Source organism: Molossus molossus, unplaced genomic scaffold (genome assembly GCF_014108415.1).
Source record: "Molossus molossus isolate mMolMol1 unplaced genomic scaffold, mMolMol1.p scaffold_m16_p_4, whole genome shotgun sequence".
NCBI classification, from domain to species: Eukaryota; Metazoa; Chordata; class Mammalia; order Chiroptera; family Molossidae; genus Molossus; species Molossus molossus.
In genome coordinates, this window is record NW_023425377.1 from 81,611,394 (window position 1) to 81,629,796 (window position 18,403).

Genomic DNA, 18,403 nt, shown 5'->3' on the forward strand with positions numbered 1-18,403 from the left:
CAAGCAGGAGGTGGGGGTTCCTCCTTCTCCCCCACTGTGGAATCTGGGTGGGACTCTGACAGCTCAGTGTGGAAAAATGACGTCTGGGACTTCTGAGCACAGGCTTCAGGAAGCACGTAGTTTCTGCCTCTCCTTGGAAGTTTTTGCCAAGGAATGTCTGATTTTCCCCACTGCCCTACAGGGAGAAAGCCCAATGGCCCTCGAAGGAGCGCTTAGCCAGTGGCCACTAGAGGGAAGCCTTCTCCCGACTTCCTGGTCCCGCCAACCCCATATGGTCACAACACGGCCAGGCTGAGTCCCATCACCCCACAGAATAGCAAGAGATCATCAACCGCTGCTGTTCTAAGACTTCCTGTTTGGGCTAGTTTGTTACAGAGGGATCAGTCCTGCGTCTTGTACAGCAGTTGGGGGGGGGGGGGGTGCGCAGGTTATTTACTCAGTGACATAGAGGTTTTCCTAGCCAGGACTCCGGACACTCACCAGGTGGCCTGTTCTGCCAACTTTAAGATACACAATGTGTTCGCCCTTGAAGGTTTGGCTCAGCGGTTAGAGCATCAGCCTGCGGTCCCGAGAGACCCTGGTTCGTTCCCGCTAAGGGCGCATACCTTGGTTGCAGTTTGTCCCCAGCCCTGGTTGGTCGTACGGGTGGCAGCCACTCGATGTGTCCCTTTCACGTCGATGTTTCTTTCTTTCTCTTTCTCTCTTTTCCTCTCTCTCCTTCCCACTCTACCTGAACAAAAAATGGAAAAATGTCTTCCCGTGAGGATAAAAAAAAAAAAAGATACACAATGTGTTCATATGTTTAATTTTTTTATTTACTGGTTGATTTTAAAGAGAGAGAGAAACATCGATTTGTTGTTCCACTTATTTATGCATTCACTGGTTGATTCTTTTTTTTTTTTTTTTTTTTGGTACTGCCCCTAGTGGGAACCGTACCCAGGACTCTCTGGTCCCTAGGCCCACGCTCCAACCGCTGAGCCAAACCAGCCAGTGCCATTGGTTGATTCTTGTATGTACCCTGGCTGGAGATCAAACCCAAAACCTGGGCGTATCAGGCCCACTGCTCTAACCAACTGAGCTACCTGGCCAGGGCGTGTTCGCATTTTATATCGCTGACAATGGGGTGAATCTTACAGTCGACCAGGAAGTAGTGTGTCAAAAGGTCTATTGAAGCTTCCTGGAAAGTCCCAGATGATGCCAGCATCAAAGCATCTCAATGTCAGGAAATGCAGAAATAATCACCACAATAGCAAGAAGTATAAACACTACAGGCAATTTGTACCAAAGTTACAAGAGGACAAAACATTTTCACTAAGATTATCTTGGACAAAAATAAAGATAAAGTAACAGAATAATGGCAGCTGCTGTTCAAGCAACACCTGTTCCCCAGGGGCCCACCTCAATTCCACCAGAGTAGGATCAGAGAGGGACAGCATGTTCCCTCAGTACGCGCAGCCTGTGCATCTCGTCCCGCTGTTCCCCGGCTTCGACGTTCTGGGATCAGGATGGGAGGCCAGGCGGTGCAGCTCCGCGTGTGGGGCGGTGGGATCCGAGGGTCCTGACCGCTGGGGGCGCGTGGGGCGCGTGGGAGCGCAGGGGCAGACGCGCCGCAAGGCCCGACGGAAGTGCGAGCCCAGGAACGCGTAGAGCAGCGGGTTCAGTGCCGAGTTGCTGTAGGACATGCAGTGCGCCCAGATCTTGAGCGCGTAAGCTGCATAACTGCGCGGGTGCCATGAGCCTGCCGGGCCCAGCGCCTGCAGCACCAGGAAGAGCTGGATGGGGCCCCAGCAGGTAGCGAAGAGCAGAACCACGGCCGCCACCAGCCTTGACACCTTGGCCCGCACAGCTTGCGCTCGCTCCGTCAGCATCTGTCCCTGGGAGTGCAGGGAGATGGGAGGAGGAGAGGCTATAGGACACTCCCTCAGAGCTCCCCTCCTTGGCTTCTCAAATAACCCCACTGGGTCACCCACTCAGATTCCTCCAGATGCGCCTCCCCTCACACTGTGCCCATCGCAGCCTGCCCCCCCACCCCCGTGGCGCACCTGCCGGGTGCTGTCGGCGGGCGCCGGACTGACGGCGGCCCGGCCCAGGTGGCGAAGCATGGCCCCGTAGCAGGCACAGGTGGCGACCAGCGGCAGCAGGTAGAGTGCCAGAAGGTTGTAGAGCGCAAAGGCGCGCTCGAGGGCGCGGCTAGGAAAGGCCTCGCTACAGTAGGTGCGCGGCCCAGGCGAGAGGCGGTGCAAGGTGAGCACCGGAGCCGACACGGCTGCAGAACCTGCGCAGAACCACAGGCGCAACTGAAGACCTTGCCCCGGACGAGGGGCACAAGGGTGCCAGGGCCCTGGTCTCCCGGGAGCCTCCCCAGAGTGCACCCTCAGTGGTTTTTCGTAGGGAGTGCTATTATGCGCATTTCCCAGATGCACGACCCATGCCCAAAGAGCGGTGGTGAGAAGGAAGGCGCCCAGGGCACGAGGACCTTTCCTCCCACCCCGTGTGCCCCCGCGCTGCACTCACCCACCCAGATGCCCACGCTGACGGATAGCGCCAGGCGGGGCGTGCGGCGGTGCAGGGCACGCAGCGGGAACACCGTCACGTACCAGCGGTCCACACTCATGGCAGTCAGAGTGGCGCACGTGGCTTGCACGGAGACCTGGGAGGGCGAGGAGCTGGGCGTGTGCCCCCCCCCCCGCCCAGTCTGGGGTCTTCGTGTGTGCGCCACACTGCGCCCCCCCCCATAAATGCCAACCACTCAGACACATACAGGATGTGTTCTGGGAGGGTCTTCAGGGGCCACAAATGGAAGGGTCAGGAGAGGGGTGATACCAGAAAGGACCCCAGAATAGTGGGGCTTTGAGGAGTCCATTGGGGGTCTGCTGAGACCCAGAGACTAAGGCAAAGCCATCCTAAGGACAGGTGGGGCAGGAACCCAGGTCACCCTCCCTGTGCTCATCTCCCAATACCCAGTGCCTACCTGTATGCCTCCCCATTGCCAGGTTCCTCTACCTCCCCACCCCCACCCCCACCACTCAGTCCAGGCTATACCTTCTCCCAGAGTATCCACCAGATTCTGTCAACCCCCATGCCCCAACCCACTTCCCACTGGGCCCCATGCTCCTCCAGGGCACCCACCTGCCCACACCTAGACCCAGCTCCCTGGCTCCCCAGCGCCTCTCCCCCAGCCCACAGCCCACCTGCTGAATGTAGTTAACAAACTTGCACATGAAGTCACCAAGCACCCAGGCAGGCAGTGGGTAGAGTAGGGCAGTGAAGGGCACACAGCACAGCAGGAAGGTCATGTCTGTGGCTGCCAGGTTGGCTGCAAGCAGGAGATGTGCCGGCTCTGGATGTGGGGTGCAGCCACCCAGCACTTCTGGTCCAGCTCCCTAGCACTTACCTTTGGCTTAGTGACCAGCAGGACAGCTCCAGAAGGCTCCCTACATCCTCCAGTCTTCCTCTTTTACACTTCAAACATCCCTCTACACTGGCTTCACAGCTATTCAAGCTTCAAGGGACCCTGCTCACCCTTTTCCCAACTGGGAGAGTCTGAGCAAATCCCTGTCCCTCAGAGCCTCAGTTTCCTCATCTGCAAATTGGAGACAGTGGTGCTTGCCCAACAGCCACTATAGAATGGAGAACACTAACTGAGCACTCACCTGTGTGATAGGCCACCCCATCACACAAGTGTGAAAACTGAGCCACTGTAGCAGAGATTGTAAACTGGGAGCCCAAAGACCAAGCAGTTCCTCCATTCACTGCTTTTATTCATCGGACACTGTGTCAGAGAACCACATTTCCATCAGAATCTTCCTCGAGGGGCAGAGGCAAGCTCTCCAAGCCACACTCTTCAACCTCCCTTTTAACTGCTGCGCCGGCATGAACCCTCCAATGCCTGAGTTTGGGACCTCTAGCCTAAGGTACCAAGACAATAGGGAAAGGACAGGACCTGCAGGGAAGAGACTCCTCTCTGGGAGGGACCTGTGGCACTGCTAGGGTGCAGCGCGGCCACTCTGCCCTGGTGGCAACCCCGGGAATGGCAAACCCGCACCGCGCAGCGCCTTGGTGCTCACCTATGTAGAAGTTGGTCACCGTGCGCATCTGCTTGTGGCGGCAGATGACAAAAATGACAAGCGAGTTCCCTGTCAGGCCGAGCAGCATTAGCACACCGAAGAAGAGTGGCACAAGCCAGGTGTCCACAGGCCACATCGTGGGGGCCAGGCTGTCCGAGGCGTTGGCGCCACAGACCTGGCAGCCCGATGCATTGTCCAGAGCCCACCAGGACGCGTTGGGTCCAGACTTGGCCAAGATGCTCATGGCTTTGCCGCCCTCTTTCTATCGATCGCTCTCTGGGATCCCACCCTGGGATTGCGGCAGGGACCCTTTTCTGAGCTGCCTACAGGAGAGATGCACCCACGGAGCCCAGGAAGGGTCTCAGCTGGAAGCCACCGAGTTTGGAGGGCGGCTCCACTGGCCTCAGCTGCACCTCTGCTGCCTCTGCTGGTGCCTAAGCCGGCTGGGATTTATACCCGGTTCCCCCCTTGTCCCCGCCTTCCTGCCTCTCCTGAAGTGCTCCCCTGCCTGTGGCTCTCCATCTACTCACACAGCAACCTTCTCCCCATTCTCTCCTCCCCCTGAACGGTCAGGGTGAGAGCACTGGAGAAGATGGACTGAAGTAGGTGTTGGGGTGGAGTGGCGATGGGGTAGGCTATGTGAAAGCTGCTGTGCACCCTGGAAAGACCTACCTTGACCAAGGAATAGAGACTCAGTGCCCAAAGTCTGGGAGTTAGAAGATGTCTCTTCTTCTTTTTTTTTTTTCATCTTTACCCAAGGACATTTTTCCATTTTTGTTCAGATAGAGTGGGAGGGAGAGAGAGGAAGAGAAAAACATCAGCGCGAAACGGACACATCGAGTGGCTGCCTCCTGCATGAGGACTCAACCAGGGCCAGGGACAAACTGCAACCGAGGTACATGCCCTCAGCAGGAACCGAACCCAGGTCTCTCTGGACTGCAGGCCAACGCTCTAACCTCTGAGCCAAACCGGCCAGAGCAAAGATGCCTCTTCTTTAAAGAACTCCGTTTCCCTGGACTTGGGTTGCTGCAAATCAGACCCCTTGGGAGTGTCCACCTCCCAGCTCAAGGGCAGCCTTTGGCAGACACCTGTACTAGGCATTTGGACACCTGGGCCACTGGTGGGTTCCAGGTGGTGGGCAGTTTACAAAGGACACTACTGATCCTCAAAACCAACATCTAGAAATGGACCCCAGAGACTAGCCCATGTACCAGGATGGGTGTCATTGTGGAGTACTATGCAGCAAAGAAAAAGATGCTGCCATTTGTATAAAAAGATTAAAATGGGGGGGGGGATTAATAGATATGCACAGGCATCAAAGCACATCAACTATCTCCAGGGGGAAGTGCAAAGAGCCAAGGAGAGGGGAACATTTTCTTATTCAACCTTTTATTTTCGTTATTGCTTTTAGAGAGAGAGGAAGGGAGAGGGAGAGAGAGAGATAGAAGCATCGATGAGAAAGAACATCAATTGGCCGCCTCCTGCAGGCCCCCACTGGGGATTGGGCTCAAAACCTGGGCATGTGCCCTGACCAGGAATCGACCAGTGACCTCTTGGTGCATGGGTTGACACTCAACCACTGAGCCACACTGGCCGGGCTAGTCACCCTTTTTATACCTTCAAAATTATTCTTGACAAATCAGAATAAAAATTAGAAAGGGAAGAAAAATCCATGTGGGGTAGTAATGAGGGACAGGTTAAGTAAGGATAGAGAACTGTTTGGGGGAAGCTGCTGAGTTGAACAGGCCTGAAGGAGCAGGAGCACTCAGCAAGTGGCTGGATCTTTAAGGTGGGGGCTTTGGGGAGCAACAGCTCACTGACAGGCCCAGGGTCTGGGAGGTTTGCAGAAGGTGCAGTCCAGGTTCCCTGGGAGTGAGGCCCCGGTTAGGCCAAGGTTCAGGCTGCATACTCTAGAATTGACACATTTATTGAGCAGCTACTCATCATGGGCCAGAGCAGGGGAGCAAACAATAGTGGCCCCAAGGGCCCCCTCCTCACTTCTCCCTTCTCTCCTGATGTGTATCACTATTAATTTTTTTCATCTTTGCACATTTATCTACATGAAGTCACACAGTATGAACTCTTTGGGGTCTATTTTTTTTCCTTTAATCCTCATCTGAGGATATTTTTCCATTTATTTTCGGATAGTGTGGAAGGGAGAGAGAGAGGAAAAAACGCCAATGTGAGAGAGACATATCGATTGTTCGCCTCCTGCACGAGCCCGACCAGGGACCAGGGCTGGGGACCAAACCACAACTGAGGTACGTGCCCTTGACCGGAATCGAACCCTCGACTCTTTGGTCCACAGGCCAATGTTTTAACTGCTGAGCCAAACCAGCCAGGGCTTTGTGGGGTCTTTTAATTGTTCCTCCTCTCTTTTCTTCCCCTCCTTGCTCTTTTTTAAAATTTTAATTTAATTTAATTTTTCCCCATCACTATTTATCCTCTCTATGCCCTCTTCTACCTCCACCCACCCCCATCCTGAAATCTTCCCTCTTGCTCTTTATTTGTTAAGATAATTGGGTTATTTGTTCTGTATAGTTTGCACCCGGCTGGATCTGTTGCATCCCTGTGGTGTAGGTTCCTCACTTTTCTTGTAGACTGAAGGGTAGTTTCTAGATTCTAGAGCAGGTTTAATCCTGTGCTCTAAGCCCTCTCATGGCTCCCCATTGCCCTTGGGACCAAAACCAGATCTACCATCACAGGGCCATCAGGCTCAGGGGTCTGCCCCTTCCCCTCCACCTCTGTTCTCCCTGGTTCCCAGTCTTTTCCCTGCTCTGGCCACTCTGAATGCATTGACTGTCTGTTCCCTCTGCCTGGCACACAATTCCTGTGTTTGCAGCTTGCCAGTCCCCTGCCCAGAGGCTCCTCTTCCCCACTGGGCTGGGTGAGTGAGGGGTCTGTCTCGATCACTGCTGGGTCCACAGAGCCCAGAAGTGGCTCCATGCAATAGGAGGCACCTGTTAAACGAATGAACTCTAAAAGGCAAAAGGGGTGGATGCTGACATCCTAATTTTTGTTTGGTTTGTAGTCCTCATTCCAGGAGAGATATATATATATATATATATATATATATATATATATCTCCCACCTGAGGATATTTTTCTATTTATCTTGATAGAGTGGGAGAGAGGGAGACAGAGAGAAACATCGACGTGAGAGGGACACATTGACTGGTTGCCTCACGAACAACCGTGACCAGGGCCGGGGAGGAACGGCAACCGAGGCATGTGCCCTTGACCAGAATGGAACCAGCAAGTCATTGGTCTGCGGGCTGACGCTCTAAGCATGGAGCCAAACCGTCCAGGGCTTTATTGAATTTTTTAGAAAGAAGGGAGAGAGAGAAACATCTATTCTTGCGTTAGCGGGACCTCGGATTGAACCTGAAACCTGGGTATGTGCCCTAACCTAACCGGCCAACTTTTCTTGTACTGGGCGACACTCCAACCAACTGAGCCACACTGGCCAGGGCCTGACCTCTTAATTTAATTTAATTTTTTCTTTTATTGATTTTTTTTTTTAGGGAGAAAGAGGAAGTGATAGGGAGAGAGAGATAGAAACAAGATGAGAGAGAACATCTACTGGACGCCTCCTGCATGCCCCCCACTGGGGAGCACTGGGGATCCAGCCCACCACCTCGACATGTGTCCTGACCGGGAGTGGAACCGGCCACCTCTTGATGCACGGGTCCACGCTCCACCACTGAGCCAGGCAGGCGGGGCCGACGTCCTAATTTTAGAGATGAGTAAACTGAGGCACCCAGCTGGTGCTCCAGGGGCTACACTTTAATGAACGACTGGGCTGGTGGAAGAAAAGGCCCCATGGGTGCTTGGGAGGTGGGTATGGGTCATTTCATCCTTCACTCCCTCGGCAAAGGGCGTCCCCTTCCCTCCCCGTTACCCAGGCCTCAGTTTCCCACTCCCCGGGGCTGGGTGCTCCGTCATGCCCACAGCCCCGAACCCCCGTCCCCAGCTCCTTTTCTCAGTTTCCCCGCCGGTGCCCTGGGGGTGGGTGCCCGCTCCGGCCGCAGCCCCGGGTCTGGCCGCCCTCCTGGCGGCGGTCCCCGCCCCGCACGGCCAGCCTCCGGGACCCGCCCCGGCCCGCCTCCGGGCGCCCGTCACTTCCTGCCCGCTCCCGACAAGGCCTTGCCGGGCGGCGGCGGCGGCGGCGGCGGCCGCGCCATGGTCGCGCTGGAGAACCCCGAGGGCGGCTCAGAGGAGGCGGCGGCGACGGCGGGGGTCGTTCCCGGCGGGCGGCGGACGCTGTGAGCGCGGTGGGGGGGCGGGGCGCGACCCCCGGGGCTCTGGGGCTCCCTCCCCTACGTGTCCTCGCAAGCCCGCCCCGCCCCTTTCCCTCGGTGACACCCTCTAGACGCCGGTGGGAGTGGGGGTGCTGATTGTTACCCCCTGATTACCTGGGGAAATTCCATTCCCGACGCTCCCGGGTATTTGCCGGGATGGAGAAGCACACCCCGGTTGTGAGTTTAAGGACCTCCGGGGCCCTGGAGCCCCGGGTACTGAACCGTCTGGGGGTCCAGTGCGCCTGTTACCGCTCCGGTGAGGCGGCCACTGTGCGGTGTCCCCGGGCTTTTATCCACACGCGGTGTTCCCGTCCCCAGGCTGGCTACACACCCCACACGCAGGGCTGGATCCCCACCTCGATTATCAGCCTCCTCTCTGGGTGCACAGGGCTATGGTTTATTTCCGGCTGCAAACCCAGATTAAACGGGGTGCGGGGGCTTAAAACCCGGGCAACCAGAGCCTGACTGTCCTGGGAGGGAGACTGGAAGCTAATGGAGCAAACCTATATGGGTGTAGACCTCCCCCACTAATATGAGTGTGGATCTCGTGGCTCGCAGATTTCCTTTGAACCCTCCTTCCGTGCCTCATTTTTCCCACTTGTAAATGAGATAACAGTGAGCTCTTCTCAGAGAGACTGGGGGTCAGTGACCCCAGGTGTCCAGTGCAGGGGCACCCATAACGATCTTAAACATCTTACTATTTTAGTTTTATTATTTGTAAAGAATTTTATCATTTCATTACTTTTATTGTTATTACTATACTTATTATTTTATGTTATTATCTCCTCTGGGCATTTTACCTGAGGCCCTACCAGTCTCTACAGATATGGGTATTTACCGGAAAGAGAGGCAATATCTTTTTTAATGGGCCTTAACCACGAAAAGTGGGTATTTACCTGCCAGATGTGTTCCTCTGATCCCTCCCTGTTTGGGGTGTGGCCACTGCGGGGGGGGGGGGGGGGAGTGGACCCAGTCTGAGTCACCTGCCCTGAGCCCTTTTGGTTTCCTGCTAGGGAAGTAGGTTCCTCTCTTGCGGGTTCCTGGGGGAGGGCACAGGTCAGAGAAAGTGATTTTTGCCCAGGGCAGCAGTATCAAAGTTCTCTATTTCAGGGAGCAGAACTGAGGGCAATGGGGTCTGGTCCCCCCAACCCAACCTGACTTAGCAGCTATTCACTATTGGGCCTGTCCACTGTGAACACATTTCCTGACAACTGTCCATCCAGGAAGCCTCAGGTGCCCTATCTGGGCCCTCAGTTTCTCCATCTGTAGAGTGGTCTCTTTGAGTGGCACAGGGAGCAGATGAACAGCAATTGATAATGAGCACTGATGTGGGCCTAGTGTTGGGGACACAGCAGAGACCAAGATAGCCTTGTCCTGTGTCCTTTTTTGCACAGGTCTAGCAAGAAAGGTGAGGATTAAGGAGTAAACAAGTCTATGGACCAGCTGATTTTTTAATGCCAACTGGTGAAGCAGGCAAACAGGGCTGATTGGGCTAGTGAGGGGTGAGGCAGTTTTTGGGGAGGTGACATTTGAGCAGAGGTCAGAAAGCTGAGAAAGGGTGCTTCAGGCAGAGGGCTCAGCACACACCATGATCCTGAGGTGGATTGTTTCTGGCTAGTTTGAAGCACATGAAGGGACCCATATGGCTGGAGCAGAGGAAGCCCCCAGGGGAGAGATGGGGTCCGGCATTGATGTTTTGCCATGTAGAGATATTATATATAAACTTTATACAGATATCCAAAACCCCTCCACCAGCCTTTATTACAAATCTGACTTGCTGGGTAATTGTGCCCTGCCCCTTTATGCCCTATCCTCTTTGTATCTTGAGGTGGGGGGGGGGAGGGGGATCCAGACTCCCTGAGGGCACATATTTCTTATCACCTCTGGAATCTGGTTGAAGTCAGTAAGTTTGAATTGATGGTGGACTCAATTTACAGTTCTCAGCTCAGCACTTGAGGCCCATGAGAGGGTAGTAAGCCCCCTGAATGCCTGTGGGATCAGGCATAAACCATGTGGTCTGGGTACAAGACAGACAGGGCCTCTAACACCAGGTCAAGGAAGAGCTGGGCCTTGCCCTGAGGGTGCTGGGGAGCCATGGATGGTGGTAGAGCAGGGAAGGGACCAGTTGGGTCTTAGCTAGGTAGACTTTAGTCTGAACCCACCACAGATCTCTGTGGACCCACGATGAAGCAGGAGGCTTCCTTCTGTTGTGTGTGGGGGTCCTGTTCAGACTCAGGTTTAAATCTTAGCTCTGCTCCTCCTCTGGAGGTGCTGGGAAGCCCCATTTCTCTTTCATTGAGTCCTGCACTGCTCTGATGTTTCTGACAGCTCCCCCCGGATGTGGCTTCTGTTATCAGCCCAACCAGGCTGCCATCCTGGACTCTGTCCAGCTTCTGGTGTGGAGACATGGGCATTGGAGCTCCAGGGAGGCCATGGGTGAATCTGGAGTTTGGGGTGGGGGTGCTTGAGCCTCCGGGAGGCAACTCTCAGGTTGAATCCTGTGCTGACTTGATATGTGAATGCTCAACCCAGGGATGTTGCTAGGATCATTGGTGTGACTCAGAGGGGGAGCTCCCCATAACAGGAGGAAACCAAACAGATGGGGGCTGGGTTGCTAGGGGAAGGTGCCTGTCCCAGCTTCTCTTGGCTTTGAGTGTCCTCTCCCAGACTCATAGGCACCCATAGGGATTTTCCGGGACATCTGACCCAGCAGTTGTTGAGCACCTACTGTGTGCCAGCCATGGCTGTGAGTACCCCAATGGAGGTTATGATCTATTAGGAGAAGTGAGGAGTCATCAGTGGAATAGTATGTATGGTGATAAGAGAGCCAAAGCAATAAGGTGTTAAACAGAAGAGGTTGCAGTCTCACTGAGGAGGTTTCAACTGAGCCAGTGAGCCATTTGGAGTCTGGGGGACTGGGCACCAGGCAGAGGGCACAGCCAGTGCAAAGGCCCAGAAGGAACTGTGCCTGACTTATTGAAGGAGCAGCAGGAGATGACTGGAGTAGAGTGAATGAGGGGAAGGTAGTCAGGATATGGGGAGGGGGATCCTGGCACCCCAGACCCTCCAAGGCCCAGAATCCATTGCCCCACAGGATAAGGGTTTCTGAGCCCAGTGGGGACCATCCTATGTTTTGGAGTTATCAGGGACTGACCAGAAAGGTTCATCAACTTCTTCTTGCCAGGAAGTTTCCATCCAAGAGCCCCCTGCTGCTCCCCTGCACCTGGTCTTCTAGTCCCCAGCAGGAGGCTTGGTTGGCCCTGCTAATCCATCTCCATAGTTAATGCCATTTGTTCTGAGGAGGACAGATTAGTTGGAAGGAGCGGCTCTCCAGCCACCTCCCATGTCCTGGTCCCTGGGCATATTGGAGGAGGGGGGACCCAGGGGCACTAGGCAGAGCTGGGCTCAGGTGAATCAAGTCTTTGAGAAACTCCCAGAGGATGGTGGTGTTCAAATCCCATACACTCTGGGCCTTATCAGTTTACAGCTAAAATCTGAAAGTCTGGTGTGTGTATGTGTGTGTGTGGGTGTGTGTGTGTGTGTGGGTGTGTGTGAGAAGCAGCTTTTCTCAGCCACCCACCAAATTTGTGAATTCAGGCAAGTGTTTTCTCTTCTCTGAGCCTCAGTTTACTGATCTGTCATCACAATTATACCTGCATTTCGGGTGATGTGATGATAAACAAGATGAAATGTTAAGGGTCCAGGGCTACACACATGGTAGGGGGTGAGTTCTCTTTTGTTGAGGGAAACCAAGCAGACAATGACTATGGTAGAATGGCAGTGGTAGGGTTCTGCCTGGGGGTTGTGGCCTGTCTTGGCCCTGAGGATTGCTCCCCACCCCAACCCTGGCCCACAGGCACCTTTCAGGATGCCTACCTGCTCTAGCTGGCTCCCAAGTGAAGAGGTTCTCGGCCTCCAAGCGGAAGCAGCACTTCATCAACCAGGCTGTGCGGAACTCAGACCTTGTGCCCAAAGCCAAAGGGCGGAAGAGCCTCCAGCGCCTGGAGAACAGTGAGCAGGAGTCAGGGGCACCTCCTGGGGATTCCTAGGCCTCAGATGAGAATTATGTGCATGTTGGAATTATCTGTTGCCCTCACCATGAGCCTGGCCCTGAGCTGGGCAATGCTGGGGCTGGGCCAGAGGGTGCCTTAGGCATTGGCACTGGGGTTTGAAAGGGTGTATAGGAGTTCAACAAGGCAGGGAGAGGTAGGAGTTTTGGAGGCTAGATGGTTTCTGTGCCTTCTGGGAAAGACAGTTGGAGTATGGAGGTGGGGAGGCTGATGCAAGCCAGAGAGTAAAAGCTGTAAATATAGAGAGGGGGAGGAAAGATGGTTCATTGGTCTCCATGGAGCCTGGGGAGCCCCAAATGCCACACCTCAGCCCAGAGACCACTTGTTTCCATCTAGCCCAGTACCTCCTGACCCTGCTGGAGACAGATGGGGGCACACTTGGTCCAGAGGATGGGGACCTGGCACCTCCTGCGGCACCTGGCATATTCGCGGAGGCCTGCAACAATGAGACCTATGTAGAGGTGGGCCTCCCTACCCCCTTGCTTACTCCTCTGCTCTGGCCACACTGGCCTCTGTTTCTGTTCTGGCTCCTACCACCAGGCACTGCCTGCACTAGCGTCTTCACCAGGGGTACCCACCCACCTCTGGTCCCTTGATGAATGTTCCTTCCATCTCCCTCAGAGTCCCCAGACCAGGCCAGAACCCCCACCTCATCCCAGAACCTCCTAGCACCCATGATTCATCTCCTCATCCATATTGATACCCCTCCCCTGACAAACAGGTCCTCAAGTGCCCCATGAACTCCTGGAAGGTCTGGTGGGCAAAGGTGTCCACAAGGAGTATTTCCATGCACTTTGTGGCCCCCTGTGTGCATTGGCCAGATGGGGAAAGTGAGGCCCAGAGACACACCATCATTAGCCCAGGGCCTGCCTGCCTCTGTTCCAGGTCTGGAATGACTTCATGAACCGCTCTGGGGAGGAGCAGGAGCGGGTCCTCCAATACCTGGAGGATGAGGGCAGGAGCAAGGCGCGGAGGAGGGGGCCTAGCCGGGGCGAGGACAGGAGGAGAGGTATGGCCTGCATGGTGGAGGAGGGGGCCAAACATGTAGATAGGGGCCTGGCCTATTATATGGGGTGGGACTGGGGACAGGTGGGGAGGAGCCTGGCGGGGCTAGGTAGGCAGTTTGCTTCAGCTGCTGTCCAAAACCTTGAAATCTTGCAGAGGACCCAGCCTATACCCCCCGAGAGTGCTTCCAACGCATCAGCCGGCGTCTGCGAGCTGTTCTCAAGCGGAGCCGCATCCCCATGGTGACTACCAGGCTGGGCCTGTCTCTCCCCACCTGCCTGTCTCAATTTTTCAATTGGGGGCAGTATGTGGGGATACCAGTTACCCAGTGTGTGTGCTGTAATGGAGACAGGGCAGGATACACACCAGTGTGATCAGAATGCTGGACCCAGGGCTGGTCAAGGGTGGGAGGGTCAGGGGCAGTGAAGATGGGCACTGCAGGATGTTCACCAGGCAGAAGGTGCAGGCATTCAAAGATACGAAGATTTCTAAGTGCCTGGAATTCTTGGAACCTGTTAAATAGCTTCATCATGTTAAGGAGCCAGAGGCCACATTTGAACCCAAGGCTTTGAGCTCTGGAGGCTGTCCTGAGCATAGGGGTGCCTGGACAGCCTGGCCAAGATCTCAAAATTGGCCTAACCCCTGGGCCTATCTCTCCTACAGGAAACGCTAGAGACCTGGGAGGAGCGGCTGCTTAGGTTCTTCTCCGTGTCCCCCCAGGCCGTGTACACTGCCATGCTGGATAACAGGTGACTGGTGGGGGTGGGTACAGCAAGCTCCCTGGGTGGCTGGTTCCAGTCCATGGCCACTCACCACCCATTCCTCCACAGCTTCGAGAGGCTCCTACTCCATGCTGTCTGCCAGTACATGGACCTCATATCAGCCAGTAAGTGCCTGGCAGCCCCAGGACCCTCCCAGTGAGCCAATTCTGCCCAAGGAAACCAAGGCTACGTGGACTCTGTTTCCTCAGTAGGAGGCTTCTGGGGGAGGGAGGACAGCTTGAGCAAAGCAGTGGTAGTAGGATGCTGCATTAGTTCATCATAGGTTCCTGTGGTCCTGGCCCCTCACAGGGTGATGCTGTGGACACAGACCCCCCTCCAGTCACATCTTCAGGGCCACGGGGAGAGAAGGGCCTATGTGGGGGTGATGAAGCTGAGTCTCAAGAGGCACCAAGATAAGATGAGGTGACCCCAGTGTCTGCAGGGTCCTCATCTAGCCATACTCCCCTCCACTGTGCCACACATGGTTTCTGACAAATACCCCTTCCCAGGGGCCTGTGTCCCCACTTACAAAGCAGGGGTAGTTTTGGGGCACAGGTCCCCAAAGAGGGTGCTTGTAGGCCGTTGCTGGCTCTGGGAACCCCATTCTGCCTATCTCCCTGTTTCCTGTCCAGAGTTGGTGAGGAGATAGTTCCCATGGTAACCCCAAGATGGTTTATCCTCATGCTTGCTTTTGTTACCAAAGATTCAGAATGGAGGGGGCTAGGCTGGGGGGTGCTTCTCTGCTGGAGTCCAGCTGTTGCTGAACACAGAGGAGGGACCCTGGCAAGATAAGGAGCAGGGGAGAGGAAACAGCTGGGCAAAAGCCTGCAGGTGGGACTGAGCTTCAGAGTCACCACTAGGGCAGAGATGGAAGCAGGTGACTTGGGAGGATGCAGGACACTTGTTCCAGGCCATGAGTGTACATCTTAGTGCAACTCTCTGAATACGGGATAAGGAACAGAAAGGATAAAATAGGTTTGCCGCCCTGGCCGGTTTGGCTCAGCGGTCAGAGCGTCAGCCTGCGGTCCAGAGAGACCCAGATTCGGTTCCCACTAAGGGCATGTACCTCGGTTGCAGTTTGTCCCCGGCCCTGGTTGAGTTGTGTGGGTGGCAACCACATCGGTGTGTCCCTTCATGTCAATGTTTCTCTCTCTCTCTCTCTCTCCCTCCCACTCTATCTGAACAAAACGTGGAAGAATGTCCTCGGGTGAGGATAAAAAAAAATGGGTTTGCCAATGGAGGTTCTCAGGGAGCTGGAGCTGTTATTGTGAGCCCATCACCGTCAGCCAGATCCCACGTGCCAGCTTGCTGTTACCTTCAGGGAAAGGCCAAGAGCATGGCTCCTAAGTGTGCTGTGACTCCTGCGTTTTTGTTTTGTTTTTTCCATTGATTTTCAGATAGAGTGGGCAGGAGGGGGGCGGGGGGAGAGTGAGAGAGAGAGAGAGAGAAACATCGATGTGAGAGAGACACATGGATTGGTTGCCTCCTGCATGACCGAGACAGGGATCAAACCTGCAACCCAGGTACATGCCCTTGACTGGGAATCAAACCCATGAGTCTGGTTCGTGGGCCGAAGCTCAACCCAAACTCAGGGTGACTCTTGCATTCTTTTCATTCTTGCCCCACTTGTCACCTCTTGCAGGTGCTGACCTGGAAGGTAAGAGGCAGATGAAGGTCAGCAATCGGCATCTGGACTTCCTGCCCCCAGGGCTGCTCCTGTCCGCTTACCTGGAGCAACGCAGCTGATGCCAGCCTGCCTGTCCCCTTTCCCATCAAGATTTCCTATACCATCCACTAAAACATGTTTGTTAATTTTAGAATTTGTCCTTGAAAACATGCTCTCCCCCTTGGGGTGTCACTCTCACCCTGGCCCCATCCCATCCCAGCTCTTCCAGGTAAATGCTGGCAGCTGGAGCTGACCCAGACTATCCCGAGCCCATGACTCCCTGCTCTAGGACTTGTATTTGGATGGGGAGACCTGGCCTGTTCACTTCCATGTTCCTTCTTTGGTCAGCTTTCTCAGCCCACTCTGAAGCTTAAACAAGGAAGGAGAGGCTAGGTTTTTTAAATCACTTTTAATGAATTCTGCATGATGTGTTGTTGATTTTTAAATTTCCCTTTTGGGAAGAAAAACCAAATACCCCAACTGATAAATTGGGGGCTTTGTTCTAGTCCCTGCTTAACCTCCCTCCCAGTTTTTGGCTAGAATTGGGGGGGGGTGTCTCTGGGGTGCTGCCCCTTACCCCAGGAGAGTTGCGTGTTGCGTGTGTATGTGTGTGTGTGTGCATATGCATGCTGGTGTCCTGCAACCCAGGACAGAGCTGCATCTTAAAGATTGGTTTTACCCTCTTTTTGGAATGTGTGTTTCCTCCCCTGGTGCTTTTTGGTGGCTCTTGGGACTCTGCCTGCTCTACAACCCCCTCCCCCCAACTTTTCTCCCCTCTTCATACTGGGAGTATGAGACTTCCAGCCAGAAGCCTCCACCCTCCCACTGTCACCTACCCCTGTCCATGTTCCCTCACGTCCCCACCTCCCCAGCCTGACTCTGACCTGTTGCTTTGGGGTGTCCTCATGCTGGACCCTGACCTGGGCTACAAAAACAGGGCTGGAAGACACCCCTATTCCTATGTGTGTGGCTAGTTGTGCTTTGGGAAAAGTGGAGAAATCAATAAATTTCTGGTGCTCTGGTCTCCAGATGTGGTGTTTTCTTTTGGGGTAGGGCTGGAGGCGCAGTAGGTGCTCAGGATGCACTGGGGTCCTGGTCACTGAGGGCTGTGGGCCTGGGGGAAGAACTTAGTGCTGAGTTACACCTGGAGGGTGAGGCAGGTGGTGGGAAGACTGCTAGAATCATCTGGATGTTGGCTCTGCTGCCCTGGCCCCTCCTGGGTGCCCAAGCTCAAACCCCAGCTCCACCACTTCCTAGTTGCATGACCTCCCATAAATTCACTCCCATGAGGTTCCTAGGGCAGCTGGCACAAAACACCACACACTGCAATAAAATAACCCACACTGAGACTGAAAATAATGGGTGTATTGTCTCCCAGATCTGAAGCCCAGAAGTCCAAACTCAGAAGAGTCCCAAGGCCTTGCTTCCTCCAGAGGTTCCAGGGAAGGTCCTTCCCCTTCCTACTTCTTTCAGCTCCTAGTGGCCCTAGTGTCTCTTAGTTCCACCTCCCTGAGGGCAGAGAACATACATTAATTATGGGGAATTCCGCCCAAGAGGTTTGTCTCTTCTCCCCCATGTAAGAATTTATTCAATCATTTTATAGCAGTATGGAGACATGGGTATTTAATTCTAACTTTGGGTTAAAATGCAGTATTTATTTTGTTGCAAAATGATTCCAGGTTTGACTCCTGTGTCTCTCTCTCCCCTCTCAATTTGTTGTTTCACTTATTGATGCATTTATTGGTTAATTCTTGTATGTACCCTAGCCAGGGGTCAAACCTGCAACCTTGGGGTATTGGAACTATGCTCTTACCAACTGAGCTACCCAGCCAGGGTTCCTGTGTCTCTTTAGGGACTATCAGTTGTGGGGTTTTTATTTCTTGAGCACAGCACTGACTTTCTGCCATTACACAATGCTCAGGCTGGGCTGGTGTATTTCTCCAACAAGTCCAGTTCCTTTTATCAGGGCACCATGTTAGAAACTAGTGAGTGCTGGGTGCACTGTATTTCATTTTAATATGCATTTAAATAGTTTTAAAGATAGAGGCTAAATAATGGAAATCCGAATAGCTTCTGTGGAGGTATTTGAGTAACAAGCTCGGAGGCTCCCATCTGTGAAGGGGACCCATCCCCAGGTTCCCAGAGGACTGGATTGGGTCTCAGGGAGTGGGATTGTGTGGGGTTCTTCTTGGCCCTCTTCCCCAGCTCAGGTCCCAGTCTGCCGGGATTCCAAGCCTTTGTCCAGGCTTTGCCTTCTGCCTGGTGCACCCTACCCTACAATCCCAGGAGGTCTTCCTGGGGAAGACCTTCCAAACTGGGAAGAGTCTAGGAGGAATAGAATATTAGAAAAGTAAAATACTGAACGCTTCACAAGGTTGTGTCATCCTTGTGCAAGTGCCATGCTGATCTTTCCTGTATTGTCCCAATTTTAGTATACGTGCCCAGTGCGAGCTAGGGATTGATCCTGGGGCTATTTACAGAGTATATAAATACTTTCCACTAAGGGGGAACTTTATTGCAAAGGTTTGGCAACT

The 18,403-nt window shown here is 54.1% G+C and overlaps 2 protein-coding genes and 1 pseudogene across 3 annotated transcripts; 1 reads left to right on the forward strand and 2 right to left on the reverse strand.

The window, feature by feature from the left end:
• Positions 1 to 1,104: 1,104 nt before the first annotated feature.
• KISS1R (KISS1 receptor) lies at positions 1,105 to 4,311 on the reverse strand. Its single transcript, XM_036241463.1, has 5 exons — positions 4,068 to 4,311; positions 3,192 to 3,316; positions 2,515 to 2,650; positions 2,043 to 2,275; positions 1,105 to 1,874 (listed from the first exon to the last, which is right to left on the reverse strand). Exons 1-5 carry the CDS (start codon positions 4,309 to 4,311, stop codon positions 1,443 to 1,445), a joined length of 1,170 nt encoding a protein of 389 aa, XP_036097356.1. The 3' UTR covers positions 1,105 to 1,442.
• Positions 4,312 to 8,192: 3,881 nt separating this feature from the next.
• On the forward strand, positions 8,193 to 16,020 carry R3HDM4 (R3H domain containing 4). Of its 2 annotated transcripts, XM_036240186.1 has the most exons (9): positions 8,240 to 8,331; positions 10,696 to 10,803; positions 12,224 to 12,378; positions 12,774 to 12,898; positions 13,323 to 13,446; positions 13,599 to 13,684; positions 14,106 to 14,191; positions 14,273 to 14,328; positions 15,846 to 16,020. In XM_036240186.1, the coding sequence occupies exons 1-9, from the start codon at positions 8,249 to 8,251 to the stop codon at positions 15,947 to 15,949; spliced, it is 927 nt and encodes a 308-aa protein (XP_036096079.1). In that variant the 5' UTR covers positions 8,240 to 8,248; the 3' UTR covers positions 15,950 to 16,020. The 2 variants fall into 2 exon arrangements, with proteins under 2 accessions (XP_036096080.1, XP_036096079.1); XM_036240187.1 differs by lacking the exon at positions 10,696 to 10,803 and having other exon boundaries at positions 8,193 to 8,331.
• A 2,200-nt stretch (positions 16,021 to 18,220) lies between these two features.
• On the reverse strand, positions 18,221 to 18,321 carry LOC118616623 (annotated as a pseudogene).
• Positions 18,322 to 18,403: the final 82 nt, after the last annotated feature.

Excerpts from the sequence above, each read along its gene's own strand:
- KISS1R (XM_036241463.1), bottom strand. The coding sequence starts at position 4,311 with ATGAGCATCTTGGCCAAGTCTGGACCCAACGCGTCCTGGTGGGCTCTG. Across the intron at positions 3,317-4,067 it reads GGTGACCAACTTCTACATAG|CCAACCTGGCAGCCACAGAC; the intron begins GTGAGCACCAAG and ends TCCTGCTTGCAG. Across the intron at positions 2,651-3,191 it reads TTGTTAACTACATTCAGCAG|GTCTCCGTGCAAGCCACGTG; the intron begins GTGGGCTGTGGG and ends TCGCCCTCCCAG.
- R3HDM4 (XM_036240186.1), top strand. The coding sequence starts at position 8,249 with ATGGTCGCGCTGGAGAACCCCGAGGGCGGCTCAGAGGAGGCGGCGGCG. Across the intron at positions 10,804-12,223 it reads GAGCTCCAGGGAGGCCATGG|GCACCTTTCAGGATGCCTAC; the intron begins GTGAATCTGGAG and ends CCTGGCCCACAG. Across the intron at positions 14,329-15,845 it reads CATGGACCTCATATCAGCCA|GTGCTGACCTGGAAGGTAAG; the intron begins GTAAGTGCCTGG and ends CACCTCTTGCAG.